General features: G+C 34.5%; 1 protein-coding gene across 1 annotated transcript in view; it reads left to right on the forward strand.

Moving 5' to 3' along the window:
* brinp3b (bone morphogenetic protein/retinoic acid inducible neural-specific 3b) overlaps positions 1-16,762 on the forward strand; it is a 28,025-nt gene extending 11,263 nt beyond the window's left edge. The window contains 4 exon segments of the mRNA XM_042717889.1: positions 7,646-7,751; positions 8,051-8,287; positions 13,580-13,802; positions 15,392-16,762. Coding sequence (XP_042573823.1) covers positions 7,646-7,751; positions 8,051-8,287; positions 13,580-13,802; positions 15,392-16,514 — 1,689 coding nt within the window. The 3' untranslated portion in view covers positions 16,515-16,762.
* Positions 16,763-17,719: the final 957 nt, after the last annotated feature.

Here is a 17,719-nt window from a genome sequence, read left to right on the forward strand (position 1 = left end):
GAATTTAGAAAATGTAGAAATAACTCACAAAAAACTTATTTTTTTATTTTTTATTTTTTTGCATTGTGAGGACTTGCAGAGTTTCTATATCTGTTTGCATATTTGCAGCATGTTTCTGTATATTTTTTTGGTGTTGTGAGTGTTTGCAGCATGTTTCTGTATTTGTTTGCATTGTGAGTATTTGCATTGCATTTCTTTTATTTTGCATTGAGTATTTGCAGCATGTTTCTGGATTTTTTTGTTTTGTTTACACTGTGAGTATTTGCAGTGAATCTGTTTTTGTTGTTGTTGTTGTTGTTTGTCTGTTTGTTTTTTGCAGTATTTGCAGTGCATTTCTTTTTCTTTTTTTGCACTGTGAGTATTGGTAGCATGTTTCTGTATGTGGTTGCATTGTGAGTATTTGCAACACATTTCTTTTTTTTTTTTTGGTTTTCATTTTTGCTTTTTGTTTGTGTGTGTGTGTGTGTTGTGAGTATTTGCAGGATGTTTTTGTATTTGGTTGCATTAAGTATTTTTAGTGTGTTTCTGTTTTTGGTTGCATTGGAGTATTTCCAGCACATTTGATGTCATGTTGTTTCAAAATAATTTTTATTTTTTTTTTTATTTTTTTTTTTTTTTTTTTTTTTGTTTTTTTTTTTTTTTTTTTTATTTTTTTTATTTCTTGGCCACCATACTTGTTCTTTAGTATGTATTTTTTTGTTTCTTCCTTTGGTATTTGTAGAAATCTATTTCAAAATATTTTTAATATAATTTTAGTGTTTTTTTATTGTTATATTTCTTTTTTCAAACTCAGCCCTAGTAGCATATTATAAGTTTTCTTTAATTTCTAGTGTTTTTTTATTTTTTTTAATTTATTTTTTCAAACACACCGTTGTGAGATATGTGGTTAGTCGAGCCGGAGGTTAAATTTTTCTCTTGATTAAATCATCCTGGGTTTAAATCCCCCATTAGTACATTACATTAATAGTAAATTATCTTTTCATAATCATATGTATAAAATATATAAAAGGAACAGGGTCTGATTTAGCTTTATTTGAATTAGTGCTCTTACTGATTGACTAACTTCACATCAAATCAGCGAAGGACTTGCCTTTTTGGCAGCTTTGATTAAACTTAATCATGCATTAGCTGTAGGTAATTATGAGCCAGATTTAATAACAACTTGCGCCAGTGTAAACCCACTTTTGGCATTAAAAAACTACTGTCAGGAATTAGGGATGAAAAGGCATGGACTTTATAGCATTTGCATTAGTAGGAGTTTCCCTTTCAGACGGAGGAGAGTATTTAAATAAATCAACGTAATTTACTAAGGTTTGTGCTAGTCAGTTTACTGGTACAGTATTTGGGTCTTATTTAATGCCCATTATTTTATGGGTAACCTTTATAGAAGATTTGGGACCAGACATGTTCACAAGTCTTGTTCAGTTCCATGTTGAAAGGCCACGCTAGAGCTCAAGTCCTGAAGTAATAGTTTTCTCTGTGGTAACATTGTTTCACTGAATTTTCTTATTATAACATAAGTCTAGAAGTTTTTACTTGAATCAACAGACCATTTTATCGTAATACTGTGTACTTTTAAAATGGATAGTTTATTCATTACCCATTATCCAAGTGAGCAAGGGAGAAATTAAAAATGAAAACCACTGAACAATGTTCAGACATAGCTTTTCTTTCCCTGAATGCCCACTCATAATCTTTCTTGTTTTCCCTGTAGTAAATAAATGGATAACTGTGATAACAGGGATTTGTTTTCCCTCATGCTTAACCAGAATATATCTACAGCTACATTTAACATTATGAATGATTCTGTATTTCTAGCACGTTTTATGTGGTGAATGTTCCACCAATATGCCAACAGGGGCCTGGTGGGGAACCAAAAGTGTTGTCTTATTATGAATCAGTTCCATTTAATTTAAATATCATTGCAGTCTCTTTCCTGAATGAATAACAATAAAGTTGTTTCTTTAAAGTAAATTAAAAGCATACAGTGCAACCAGTGCGGTCTGTTTCCCAAAAGAATGATTCTTATAATTTGGTTCTTTTAAATAAATCAAAAACACAGCTCAACATTGTAGTCTGTTTTCCAAATGAAAGACTCTTATGATTCAGTTCTTGTGAGTGAATCGAAAACATACTGTACAGGGGAACCAGTGATTCTTGATCAAATGACTTTTATGAATTGGTTCTTTTAAGTAAATCAAATACACAACACATCCAGTGTAGTCCACACAGTCTCGAACGAGAATGAGTCGGTTCTTTTTTAGTGAATCAAACACATACAGCTCAGCTGAAGGGTAAGTTCACCCAGAAATTCTGTCATGATTTACTCACCCTCAAAATGCTCCATAGCTGTAAGAGTTTCTTTCTTCTGTTAAACATAAAATATGGCACAAATTCTGTTTTATTTTTCCCTTTGAATTATTATATTATTAATTTTTTAGATTGTTTTAATGGCTGTATTACATTTTATTAGTAAAAAAAAAATGCATGTCTAATTAATTGAAATCATGAAACTTACAATATTTAACAGCAATTTATTAAAAGTTTAATAAAAATTACATTTTTATAGTCCCTTCATTTTTTTTTATTTCTCTCAAATTCAGTTTTATTTTTTACCAAATTCTGCATTTTTAGCATTTCTAATTAATTGATTTTATTAACAAATATATATTATTTTCTTTCTTTCTTTCTTTCTTTTTTTGTGTTGTGTAATATTTCTGATAAATAAACTCTGTTAAATAATTTTTCTGGAAATACAATAATAATTCATAATTTTATTAGTAGTACTATATATTACATTAAGTGATATTTCTGTCACGGTTTCTTAGTGAAAACCAAACTTTTATTTTGACATATATAAAAAAAATAGAAAGAAAGTATAAAATATAAAAAAAAAATATATATATATATATATAATATATATATATATATTATATAATATATATATATATATATATATATATATAATAGTCTAATTTATTGACAATGGTAAAAAAAAAAAAGCATACTGTTATATAGTCTAATTCAAAATATTACAATGATAGTAAAAAACAGTTATTGACTGGTTATGCATATGTTTTGTTATTATTTAGTTTTTTTGGGTTGTCGTTTAGTATTGTTATTTAATACATATTTAAGGCCACATATTGGCATTTGAATTGATCAGTCAATCATTATTAAAAGAATAATAAAAGAATCAGAAATGGACTTATTAAATTCCTTGTTTCTACAAAACTGTCGCAATTCAGAGAAAATGTTTCTCTTTAAATCCTGCGAAAGACACTAAATTGGAATCCAAGACAAGTCTCAAATCACCATTTTTGCAACCAAAAAAACAGGATTGCTATTCAATGTGAATTTATGTTAGGTTCATATGTGCAAACGCCTTCCTCTTGAATACAATTATTACCGCCTCAGAGGTGAGTTCATTATTCAACGCGCAGTTATCAGCAGCATAACCTTGCGCCTGCGGCGTTCGTGATAGACTCCACGCTGATCTCATTTGCTCAGGCTTTGTTTAAAGCGCCAGCGCCAAGCACAGCCTTTTAAATATAAATCCATGCTTAAACCACTCAAGTGCTTCAGATATGAATGACCCAAGGTTTCCTTTGAAAAAGCAGCGACTTAATCCCAGGCTGCAGTTTTCCATCCGAACTCGGCCCTGCCACATTCAGTCATTCGCAATCTCACTCAGGCAAACCGTTTTGGGGTCTGAGCCCGTTCACTAAGAGGATCCTGGGCTAAGTTGCTATTAATGAGGACAAAGCGCCTGTCGGTGTTAGTCGCAACATGCATCACGGTGATAGATCAGCCTGGCTCTTCCATTTACATTCCTTTCTGCGTTGACTAATTCAGCTCATTAGTTGCATCTAGCATGAAGTGAGCTCTGAGGCAAGAAAACAGATGTATGGAAGATGCATTGTAAGGTTAGCCGAGGTGTTAAATGGAGCTAGTTGGATGATTCTTCAATGTTAGTCTTATGGATGAGCAGGTGAGGGAGGATGCTATTCAGAGGGTGTTTGAGAGCATAAATTAGAGGTTTGATTGTGATGCACTGCTTTCGAATCTCTCGGCCTCATTAGTTTAGCTGGGTCTTCGGTCGCAGATGGCATCAGTAACTGACCTCATCTGTGCTTTGAACAATTATCTGTCTCTTCACTAATTAATGGTCTTAACTGTGTTTAGAAGAATAATGATTTGTCTGTGTGCAATAATAGTTTTATAATGTTATATGTTATTCATTAAGAGTATTGATTGTCTTATCAGGTGGAGATTTCTTGCTGTTTGAATTAGCTTTTCATTTTAACATGGACAGTAAAAGTGGGGGTGAAATACTCGCTCTGCATTTGTATTAATCAAAGCAGTAAATCCAGAGTGTTTGGAGAGAGACATTAAGCACAGTCACATATTCACAGTTTTTTACTCTTCAGTAAAGCGGAAGACAGAAGGCCAAAGTACATTAACCTTCACATGAACTCAAAATGCTTCTTTCTGGCACCTTAATTAAATTTGACCACGGGATGCCATCATTTAGATAGCGGAAATCAGTTTTCACTACTAAAGTGTCTCTAAGTTCACCGGGGAAGATTTGTTTTGGTGTTGTTTTGCCAGTGTCTGGCCATATGTTGTCATCTAGTGTTAACTAGTGCTTTTAAAGGATCAGTTCACACAAAAATGAAAATTCTGAATAATTTAATACATTTATATATATGATATCTTTGACCAATTTATTTTATTTATTTAAAAAAAATAATGATTTAGTAGACTGAGTGAAAAGAATTGATGCTCACATATAAAATATTCATTTATATGAAATATATTATATAAAATATATTTATATAATATAAAGGTAATATATTAAAAGTAGTGCTGTCAAAGGATTAATCGCGATTAATAGCATCCTAAATAAAAGTTTGTTTACATAATATATGTATGTGTACTGTGTATATCTATTATGTGTATATATAAACACACACACACATACAGTATATATTTAGAAAATATTTACATGTGTATATACATTTATATATTTATATTCTTATATTTTATATTATATATAAATATATTTTATATATAAACAACATTTTTCTTAAATGTATACATGCGTTTGTATTTATATATACATAATAAATATACACAGTATACTCACATATGTTATGTAAACAAAAACTTTTATTTTGGATGCGATTAATCACGATTAATCATTTGACAGCACTAATTAAAAATATGTTATCATCCAATGTCAATCAGTGGTTTGAAAGGAACTCTTCACACACACACAAAAAGGAAATTATTTGCACTCTTATATTTTTCCCAGGGTCAGTGATGTGACACCTTAGTAGCTATATTAATAACAATACATTTTTTAAAAATATATTAAATTTCTGAATACACTGAAATGCAATTTATACATGCAGTGACCAGTGATACAGAAAAAAAAGTTTTTTTTTAAAAATGTACCTTTTTTTTACCCTTTTACCTTAAGCACAGTAAGTTCACAATGTTAAAACCCCCTCAAAAAAGTAATACAAATTAATAATTCATAATAATTCTTAAAAAAAAATAATAATTAATAATAATTGTCACAAAAAGTTACTTTTTTTAAATAATTACTAATATGTGGACACATATTCAGGGTGTACAAAATATTGCTCTATATATATAATTTTTTTTTTAAGCTTTTGAAGGATGAAAGTACAGCTTTCACTGGTTTTCTGAAGCCACACAATAGCTTTGTATGAGAAAATCTCCCCCTCCTCTATATTCATGGTTCACAACAAACCGTATGTTTGTCATTTACTAGGTCCTGAATACAATTCTGTAGTTTTTTCAATTATTTCTTTGATGTACAATTAGAGGCAGAGTGCTACAACTGGCCTATAATGTTTCTGGCCTTTGCAGGGACAATGAGCTGGCTCAGACCTCAGAGACAATTTTTAGGATTTAATGAATCTCCCTCCAGCAGCATTAACAGATGCGTAAGAGCCTGCTGCGGGTGTAATGAAGTTGTGATTTTTCTCTCTCTGTGTCTCTCACACTCTGCTGATTCTTGCCCTTGACTTCATGCCGTTTCAATATTTTTTATGGCTTTTTTTTTCATAAATGATGAACTACCTAAGCTTTTGAATTATATTGCTGGATAAAATCCATAGTGTTATGCCACAGCAGAATACAGAGATGAACAGTGCTCGCTGGGCTGCACAAAGATGCAAAGATAATAAAAATGTTAATTAAATACAGTGATGTTAACCTAATTAGTTTCATGATAAATTAGGACCAGATGCAACCAACTCTTGCATCATTACACAGACAGAAGTAGGCCTGCATAGTTGTTGTTGCAAAGGTAAAAAGTGCTGATTTTGTGTATTTTCTTTTTTCTTTTCTAAACTTTTGAAAATAAAGTGATTTAGATAATGTGTCAAAATAGGCAAGTGTAGCAAGATTATTAGGGAAATATTGAAAAATAAGAAATATTAGGAAAATAAGATATATTGGGTGAAATTTACTTTCCAGTGCTCAAAAGGTCAAACAGTAAAATAAATAAATAAATAAACAAAAATCCTGTCATACAAAGCTGAATTTTCAGCATCATTACTCCATTCTTCAGTGTCACATGATCCTTCAGAAATCATTCTAATATGCTTATATATTATCAATTTTTGAAACAGTTTAATAGTTATTTTTAACTTGTGATACTTTTGTCAGGATTCTTTGATGAATAAAAAGCTAAAAGACCAGAATTCAATCTATATACATATAATATATATATATATATATATATATATATATATATATTTATATATATATATACATACATATATATATATATAGATATATATATATATATAGCTATATATATATATATATATATATCTTTTGTAACAATATCACTACCGTTGAAATGTTTGGGGTCAGTACACATTTTTTTCTTCTTCTTTTTTTTTTTTTTTTTTTTTTTTGAAACTTTACTTTAACTTTGCTTTACTTTTTATATTTAGCTAGGATATGTTACATTGATATCTATCTATTGTATATATAGCCTACTGTGTGTGTGTGTGTGTGTGTGTGTGTATATATATACACACACACACACACACACACACAAACTGAAAATAGTTGTGCTGCTTTATATTTTTTGATGAATAGAAAGCATTTATTTAAAACAGAAATTTTGTAACAATGTAAGTCTAAAATATACTGTCATATGATCATTTTAATGTACCCTTGCTAAATAAAATTATTATTTTCTTGATATTAAATTACAAAATGCATTGTGTGTGTATAACACTGTAAAAATAATTTTTTGATTGTTTTACAAGAAAATATAATTTCAATTATTTTCTACTTGAAAATTTCATTTCAAAAGTCAGCGTGTTATTTGCTCTTTGTTTGTTTGCAAAGTTAACCAGCAATTTCTGAGTGAAAATTGTTTCTACACCAAATTAAAATAGCTTGTTGTGAGGAAATTATATTTAAAAAATCTGTGGATATTCATCGGCCAAAAGGTGTAGGATCCCTGGTGCTGATCATTTAGATGGGTACATTGAAAAGCACTCACCCACTGATCAGATGTGTTTGATATTTACCAGTCACTTCAATTAACTTATTAGACAAAGACAATAATTGCTTTTGTCTCTCTCTCCAGGTAACAGAGACCAGGACCGGCCCTTTGGGCTGCAGTAACTATGACAACCTCGACTCTGTCAGCTCCGTTCTGGTTCACAGCCATGAGAACAGAGTTCAGTTGCAAGGTAAAGAAGTACACAATCCCACACGTCCTCTCAAAACACTTCCTCTCGTCCTGATGCTGATTCTAAAGTGTTTTCCAGAGGTCGGGCTTGTGTGATGAGCCATGGTATAGCTACACGATCAAAGCCTTGATGCTGCCGTTGTCTAATTAGCCTGCTAATTATACACAAATCTTGAATGTTGATAGTTGACTCTGCTTGCTAATGAGATTAAAGGATTTAGCAACTGACAAGAATAAGGCCATACTGGAAAAGTGGAGGCATGTGTGGTCTACCTCACACTTCTGTCTTTCTCCTTCCAGGACTTCAGGCTATTCTGCCTAGTTATTTAAGGAGCAACTTTGTTCAGGCTGCCTTAGGCTACATAGGCTGCAATGCTGAAGGCCAATTTGTGTGTAAAGACAATGACTGCTGGTGCCAGTGCAGTAAGGAGTTTCCCCAGTGTAACTGCCCTGAGGCTGATATCCGTTCCCAGGAAAACTACCTGGAGCGCATGAAGGAGGCCTGGAGGCAGGAAAACCAGGAATTTCAAGACTCAGGTGCCAAAACTTCTTGTGTTTCTCTTTTTCTCGTGGGACATTATCATCCCCATTAGGCAGCTGCAAGCTTGCTTAACCAACCTAACCACCAACTTAAATGTGTCCATTGTCTTATGTAAGGGGTTTATGTTGCACTATTGACCAGCTGACTGTACATTATTCTGCTTAAGTGTTGTTATTGTTAACTACTTAAATATTATAAAATCTTTAATTTTTAATAATCAAATAACATACAAATATTAGAGGGAAAAAATGTAAATGAAGAGCAGAAATGTTGCTTTGGCAACTGATTAAAATAAAGCACATTTAAGTTACTGAAAATTATTTACAAATGAATCATTCATATAGTTAAAATAATTGAAAAGCTAAATATAAACGGGTTAAGAATTAAAACAGCCCAAAACAAAATGAAAAAAATTAAACTGAAATTAAAATGAAAACAAAATAGAAGAACGTCTCAGTTACTTATGGTAGACATTTTTGCTAGATAGAGGGAATGTTGTTGTGTTTTTTAATGTTAGAAGTATTTTTATATGGATTTGATAGACCAATCTACTTAGAGTGTAAAATAAATGAGCAAATGCACATTGGCATGCAATTACTGTGCGAGAAGGCTCACTGGGGGAAATGCATACTTGCGCAGGCCCCGCGACCAGCTGTGTGCCAGTGCGTCCGTGCTGAGTGTTCCATTGATCAGGGAGTAGAACAACTGACAGCTCTGGTGAGGCAAACAGGTCTACCTGAGTGGCTCCGAAACGTCTCCAAATCAGCTGGCCATACAGGGATGGAGTCGCCACTCTCCTGGGAGCGTAGTTCGAGACAGCTCGTTGGCCATATGGTTGAGCAGGCCCGGAATGTGAATGGCATGAAGTGACCTCAGAACCTTTCCGACTCTAAAGGAGGAGGTGGCGGGCAAGTTGTGACATGCGAAGGGAGCGCAAACCACCTTATCAGTTAATGTACACAACGGTCGTGTGTTGTCCGTTCAGTCCAGCACGTGATTGCCTCATGAGCGCCTTTTCAAGGCAAGGCGCACTGCTAACAACTCTAGGCATCTATACCCCAGACACTGGCCCCCCAGCCGGTGGTGGAGGCATCCGTGTAAACCACAGCATGCCTGGAGACCTGTTCCAGGGGCACTCCTTCCCAGAGAAATGTAAGATCTGACCATGGGATGAAAGTTTGGCGACAGGCTGGTGTAACTTTGACCCGGTGAGTGCCATGCTTCCACGCCCACTCAGCGTGGGACTCAGCCATGAAGCCACTGCTGAAGCGGTCTCAAATGCAATAGACCTAGAGGTGTAAGTGCTGCTGCCATATGCCCAACCACAACCTGCTGAGCTCCTCATGCACTTCCGGGAAGAAAGGCACCAAGGCGTGGCACTGAGAACCAGCGCGAGCCACCCCGAGAAACCAAACGTCCAACCTTGAAGGCTCAGGACGCAGTGGATTTTTTCACTTGAGCCCTACCTTCTTAGCGGCCCGGGAAAGCATAGTTGTCATTTCTGGATCCGATTCAGGCATTGCCACCATCCTGGAGGGCGGTAGCGCAGCCGAATCTTCCTCAGAGAGCTCTCCCTCCAATGCAGCGATCGACATCCAGTTGTCGGGATGAGCACCGAAGGATACAGCTGGTACCCTCTTTGAAGAGGGCCCAGCGCATTCCTTTGGCCACTCAACTGGATCGGAGCACTAGAGGAGTGGTGGACCCTGAGGTTTGGTTCCCTGAGGGGTTTGCCACCGCTGTGATCCTCAAAACCACCTGTGCCACTGCGGAAATAGTTCTCGCCTGTCAGCTGCTAGGACAAGCTTTAGATCGCGGCAATGGAGCCTGGCCCGCAGCTCCGAGACGGTCATCTTCCCCCAATGGGAACATGCCCCAATGGGGATGGCTGCTTGCAGCACAACAGGGGGTAGTGCAACCTGAAGTGTGCAACCCACTAGACACAGGAACGACCACCGATGAAGCGCCAGACTGCCAACACCAAAAGCTTTCAAGAGTGCGTTGAACTTGTAGCTCACTGAAGACCCTTGGATAGAGCAGAACAATGTTGTCGCTCGGCCCCGAAGCAAAAAGCTGCATTGCACCTGCTGCCTTTTTGTGCTCATGCTGTGATCAGCTGCAGCTGAATGCAATAATTGTATGCCAATGTGCATTGGCTCGTTTAGTTTACATTCGAAGTAGATTGGTCTATCGATGCGATATCCCAATTTGTCGGTCATCTGACGTGACGTCGAGAGTGACCGACTGAAAGGGAACTAAAGCTAATTTTAAATATTAATAATTAGGTGTGTGTGACGAGATCCGATGAGTCTCACGAGATCTGACTGGTCTCGCAAGAAGGTGACGATATCCTCACGCAGACCTTTCAGATATATTTGCATTACACTCGCCCTTTCACCAGTGGTATGTAATGTAAGGTATGTAAGTCCATGATAAGTGGGAAAATTACGCAGTGACGTCTTTATTTAGTTGGTGTAGTTTTTAATAGAGTTGAAATAATGTTAGACAGTATAATAGTACTTTTGATAGCCTAAATGAACCTAATACTACTAAAATGAACCAATAATCATTTTTTATAATTTTTTCAATGTTTTAATTTTAATAGTAAATCCCCTTTTGAGTGTCAAAAAATAAAGTTTGCTTAATTTTCAATAATTAAATGATAAATGATTAAATTAATGTTTTATGCCTATATTTGATAACCAGAAAAAATGTAAATACACAACACAGAATTTCTGAGGGGAAAAAAAAATTTATAAGGCTACTTGAAGAAAAAAATAAGATGGATAAATTGTTTTATGCATTCAAATAGTTAGACATGCTAAAACACATAATTTGGTAACAATAAAAAAATATAAACAATATGGTGAGAAAAAAGAAAACATTTCATAGGGCCCTGAACATGTAATTTTTGTTAAAATTTTAATAAATTGGTATGAAAATGTATATACTATTAAAAAAGATTTAAGATATATATACAAGAAATTATATATATATATATTTTTTTTATTAAAGTGGAAATCAGTTTACTAAATAATAAACTTGACTGACTGTGACTTTAAAGGGATATTATTTGTGTTGTTTATTATTTACTTTTATGTATACTATATAATTTTTTGCAATTACTTGCCTGTCAGTTGAGTTTGTGACAAAACCTTTTACAGTGTTTACATGTTGTTTATACCTGCATAAAATTTATTAAAAAAGATATTAATTAATTTCATCAAAAGTACATTTTTTTTGCATTTTGTTGCTTTCAAAGTATGTGAACCTACAGAATTTTTTTGCATTTAACCCATTTTGAACACACACACACACCTGTGAACACACCCGGAGCAGTGGGCAGCCATTTTATGCTGCGGCGCCCGGGAGTCAGTTGGGGTTTTTCATAGTCAATTGAAAAACTATGCAAATAGCACTGCCGGCCCGAGACTCGAACTCACAACCCTTTTATTGGTGAATTAGGCCACGACTTTATCAAAATGAACCTACATTTTTTTGCATTTTGTGTTTTTCATAAATAAAACTTATATAGCAGTGTTTTTTTTGGTGTTTATTTATCGAATTATTTGTCAATTATACATATATTTTTTTTTTATCATTTCACCTGTGTTATCTTTAGGTTCGCTAGGAAAAACGTAATTTGTTACAATGTACAATCAGTCTACACTTAAATAAATAAATAAAACAAACAAACAAAAAAATTTTAGAAACAATTTACTTAGCTATTGTCAGTCATTTCACAAACAATTACAAAAAACAGCAAGCAACACATTTAATTAAACGTGAAATCTGTAAGTGGAAAACTAAAACTAAAATAATTTTTTCTTGTAAAACTTACTCCAGTAATAGTTTGATTTTCAACTTCGAAAAGTATTTTTTACAGTGTAGCAACAAGACTAACAATATATTACAGTTACTTTCTGAGGTCATTTTCACTATTGTCGATAAGTGAGATGCAGGATGGCGCTGTTTGTATGAAACTAAAGAGAGCGAGTCGGTTTCATTATCTGTATGACCATATTGACCAATCAAAATCAAGTATTCCAGAAAGCCATGTAATAAACAATAATAATGTACAAATTAGCCAAGCACACATTACAAGACAGAAGCTCATCATCTTGTGCACTTTGACAGTATTTAGTTTATCGCAGATTACGTGTGGCAATTATATGATCAGCTCTCATCCCAAAATAACATTCTCACACAAACTCACGAAAACAGCAAGTCAACAAACAACATGGAGGACAAGCTTGTAGTTGATTTGGAAGAGAAAAGAGTTGGGAAAAGAGTCAAATGAGATGTGGGTAGTGTAGCTGGATTTTAGTGATATTTTGTCCTAAATATCTGTGGTTTCACATTACTGTGGTTGCTAATAGCTGCACTGTGTGGGAGATGCTATTTGCATCTGAGTACAAATAGACACTTTGTATTTAAAAATAATTGTTGCCATGTGCAATATTGTGTTCATAATAGTACTGTTTGGTCCACATGCATTTTGATTTTTTTTCTTTTTAAAATAAGTCTTCACTTTAGAATAGCATTAACATATGAATGCTAGACCAAAACACAGAGGACACAGAGGACTGTTACAGTATCTTCAATGGCTGGGATCTGCTTTTTGTTGCTGTCTTGTAGTATGTAAAAAAAGTTCATAGTAACCATTACTAATAGCAAACAGATAATAATAATAATAATAATACTAATAATAATAATAATAATAATAATAATAAATTTTCATTTATATAGCGCCTTTGCATAGCTCAAGGATACTTTACAATTGAGATAAAGCAGGGAAATTACCAACAATTGAAGAGTATAAACTAACAATATAAAAGTACAAGAACAATACACAGACAAAAGGCAAACCAGTATAATAACAAACACTGAAAAAAATCTAAATTTAAAACATTATTTATTGCTCAATGAACCTAAATGTTTAAATTATAGCAACACAACTAAATTTTATGGGTTAAATTGGGCAGAAATTATTTTTAAAGTAACAATTGAAAGTTACCCATTTTAACAATGAAATTATGTCTTGAATAAATTAAAAATAAATATTTTCTAATTGTACTTAATGCTCTCATTTTCACAAACTGTGAATATACTGTACTGTGTATACTACAACTTTAACCTTCAAATAATTATTTTTTTAAATGTGATTTGTTTGTGCTTAGAAATGATCTGATAATTCTAGTATTCATAGTATCGTTATTTTACTGACAACTACCTTTTGAAAATCTTCGCAAAAATGGTGTGTTAATTCAGATCTACTTTTTCATCAGATGAGTTCCAGAGCTTCATGGGTAAACTACCAACACAGAGCGCTCTAAATTCATCAAGAATCCAGCAGTTGTGGAGGACAGACAGTGCTCTGCAGCAACGCTACAGACAGCTAGAGAGTCGCATTAGCCTCCTGCTCTCCAAGACCCGACGAACTGCTAACAAGCTCTTCAGCCTCAGCAAGAGATGCCGCACACAGCCCAAAATAGTGTCTCTAAGGGAGAGGTAAAACATATTTATAGGCACACATTAAACCCATGAATCTAAATTTGGTGTTGTATAATTATGCAAGCTATGCAAATGAATCTGCAAAGTTTTAGTCTATAAGGAATTCTGAATGTTTGTGCATTAAAGTTTGAGATTCATTGGATTTGAGTTGAAATGGTATGTGTTCCCATTCAATCTCTTAGGAGAGAAATATCACAAATAAGATTTCTTTAATATCTCAGTTATTCAAACCAGCATGACTTATTTTCTTCTGTGGAACATATGGATTCTTTGAGACTTTTTTGGCAGATTAAATTAAATGGTCACGCTTCATTTAAAGGTCCGATTCTCGCTATTATCAAACCATTAACTATGACTTTTGCCTCAATAAACTCCTGATATGCTGCTTATTAAAAGTTAGTAAGGTAGTTGTTAACTTTAGGTATTGGGTAGGATTAGAGATGTGGAATATGTGCTTTATAACTAATAAACAGCTAATAAAATAATAATAGGCATGCTAATAAGCAATGAGTTACTAGTGGTACCTATACTAAAGTGTTACCAATTACATTAATGAATTGCTTAACATGCAATATTTAACAATATTGAGCAAATATTGATTTTACTGTATTACTGTTTTGTCTTTCATTCTTTTTGTTGTAAATCATGAAATGAATCATTAATTCATAACTATCTAGTTTTAGTGAGATGTTAAAAAAAAAAAAAAAATCATTTAGCTTTAGGAAGATATAGGGAATTACTATAGGCACCTTTAACTCATTTACTATTCTCTGTTAAAATGTTTTGGAATGATATTTATTGTGAAATGCATTATATAAATACATTTGAATTGAAAATGTTTCTCTTTCAGTTTCATACATCTACCTCATAGTGGGCTGAAAAAGACACCGTGAAGTCCAAATATTTTAATCATTTATTTCGGCTTTAGAACAATGGCAACAAAAAAGCCAATTATTTAATTTTGCAAACAATATTTGTCTTTATATTGTGTTATTGTTTATTTTTTCTTTATACATGAAGATAAACAGCTGCTTTTACGTTTTAGGAATGTAGGTTCATCATATTAGCAGTCTTTGTTCTTGGCAAGTTTTAAAACCAACAGTTGTTATTATTTAATATGTTGATGATACATAAATTAAACAGAGCTAAAATCTCTATTATGTCTTTTGAGCTTTGAAAAGGTAACCTCTGAGCAATGCAGTTGTCCTCTGGGATTGTGAAAACACTTCGATGATTATTACACTACTGGATTTTGATTTGAAAGCGCTATTGTTTTGCCAAACCTGATCTCCAAGTGAGTAAAAAAGACTAATGACTAATCTATTGTTTAACCACCCACTACAGCCTCTGAGGCTACTGCTGCACTAATGGATTACTTTTGCCCTAGCAGCGCTTTCAAGGCAGATATTAGCAAAGCTCAAGGTTAGAAACCAATTAGTTCTGTTGCTTAAACAAAGCTGTTTACTGACAGTCACCGTTTGTTGCGAATCATTGCCTTATAATCTCCGCAATTATTTGCATACATTACAAGCTATAAAATCCCATTTTGTCATGTTTCCTCACTCTTTTATTATTGGTTTTCACAGGCCGCTGAGCTACTGGCTACAGTTCACCCTGTCCATCCTGTACTGCAGTGAGAATAACCAACTAGGATTTTACGCAGAGGAATTACGGACTTGCGCCTGTCCGTACGAGAGCCCCTCGTGCCAGGGTGTTGTCCCGTGTGAGGTGGGTGACAGTCACCGTTGTGCCTCCTGCTCGGTGGACAACCGCACCCGCTGCTCCAGCTGCAACCCAGGTTACGTTCTCAGTCATGGAGTTTGTAAAAACGCCGTACCCAACCCTACAGACCACTACCTGGGCTTTGAGACCGACCTACAAGACCTGGAGCTACGCTACCTACTGCAACACCGGGACAGCCGCATCACGACGCACGCCATCTTCGTCAGCAACGACGTTCGCCTCAACGTCTGGTTTGACCCGTCTTGGTGTTGGAGGAGGATGATGCTTATTATGATGAGGAGCAAGTTGTTATAATGCAGCGTCGTTATTATGCTCCTGGGCATCTCGCTGCAGATCTGCATGACCAAGAACTCCACCCTGGAGCCTGCGCTGTCTGTCTACGTCAACCCTTTTGGCGGCAGCCATTCAGAAAGCTGGACTATGCCCATCAATCAGAATGGCTACCCGGACTGGGAAAAGACCAAGCTGGACATTCCTTTGGATTGTTTCAACTGGACCTTGACTTTGGGCAACCGGTGGAAGAGCTTTTTTGAGACTGTTCACTTCTACCTGAGGAGCCGCATTCGGACCGAGTCCTCTCAGGGGAACGAAACAGTCTACTTCGAGCCGCTGGAAGCTGCGGATGCCTCTCAGAACTTTGGATACATGAAGATCAACAGCATGCAGCTGTTCGGTTACAGCATGCACTTTGACCCCGAGGCTATCCAGGATCTGATTCTACAGTTGGACTATCCGTACACTCAGGGATCTCAGGACTCTGCTCTGCTGCAGCTGATGGAGATCCGATATCGGGTCAATAGACTGTCTCCTCCTGGACCACTGCCATTAGATCTGTTCTCCTGCTTACTTCGACATAGGCTCAAACTCTCCAGCTCCGAGGTACAGAGAATACTCACCACATTGCAGACTTTTAGTGCCAAACAACCGTTCTACAAAGAGTACGAAGCTGCGAAACTTTGTAATTAGAAAGCTAACCAATTTATTTTTGCCATTGATGTTTTGCTTTACTCGCTGAGAAGTTCATTAAACTGAAAATTCTTTTATGAAGGGGGGTCACTGTTGTTGCTGTTTGATATGAAGTCATTACTGTTACATATTTGATGTCTTTGGTCCAAATGGTAGTTCAGATGAAACAATGTTTTGCACAATTTTATCAATTCTGCCATGTTTGAATTAAATAAAATAGGCAAAAAAGACCTAGTTTAAAAACCAAACTTTTTGTTATGTTTTTGTAGCAAACTGATTGCAGTTGGCTGGATCTCAACCATGCAATGGAACATTTGAAGTATGTGTTTAACAAAAAGCAGAATACTTTCCGTCTGCTCATTATTTAGAAATGAATTCAAAGTAACTCCTCAAGAAAAGTCATATTTCACCCCAAAATAAAAGTAATCCATCCATCCACCCATACATAGATACATGGTGAGCGTGATTTCGCGGAGTACAACATATTCCTGGATCAACATCCTTGTTGATCCTGGAACAACATTCCAATCAACCAATCAGAATTGATATATAACTTATATCTGTTTAGGCTTACAATCAGGGTTAGGTGCTTCTACACCCTTGTTAATCAGCTATCATTTCCCACTGATTTTAGGAATAAATTTTGGGTAAGGTTAGGTTTAGGGATAGGGACTGGGTTAAGTCTATGTTTTTAGACTATAATGTTGATCCAGAATGAACAAAAGATGTTGATCTAGGAACATGTCTTACTTGGCAAAATCACGGCGACCTAGATACATGCCTATATTATACACTACCATTAAAAATTGGTGGAATGTCTTTAATTGAGCAAGGATGCAATAAATTGGTCAGTAAAGTTATTTATAATGTCTATAATGTCTTAGCTGTGCATCACTATTTGTAAATTTAATTTTAAAACATATTCAAATAGGAAACAGTTGTTTTAAATTGTAATAATATTTCACAATATTACCATTTTACTATATTTTTGTTAAAGCAAATGCAGCCTAGGTGAGTATAATAGACTAAAAAAAAAGTCTTACAGAGCCCAAACTTTTGAATGGTATATATATATATATATAATGCTATGTTGTTGTTACCATTTTTATTACTCTCAGTGGGGATTTGCATTAGAGCCTAATTGTTCTGTGTATAATTTTTTTTTTCAGTTTTTATTAAAGTAAAAAAAAAAAAAAATATATATA

The sequence above is a fragment of the Cyprinus carpio genome, chromosome B2 (genome assembly GCF_018340385.1).
Source record: "Cyprinus carpio isolate SPL01 chromosome B2, ASM1834038v1, whole genome shotgun sequence".
In the NCBI taxonomy this organism is placed as follows: domain Eukaryota; kingdom Metazoa; phylum Chordata; class Actinopteri; order Cypriniformes; family Cyprinidae; genus Cyprinus; species Cyprinus carpio.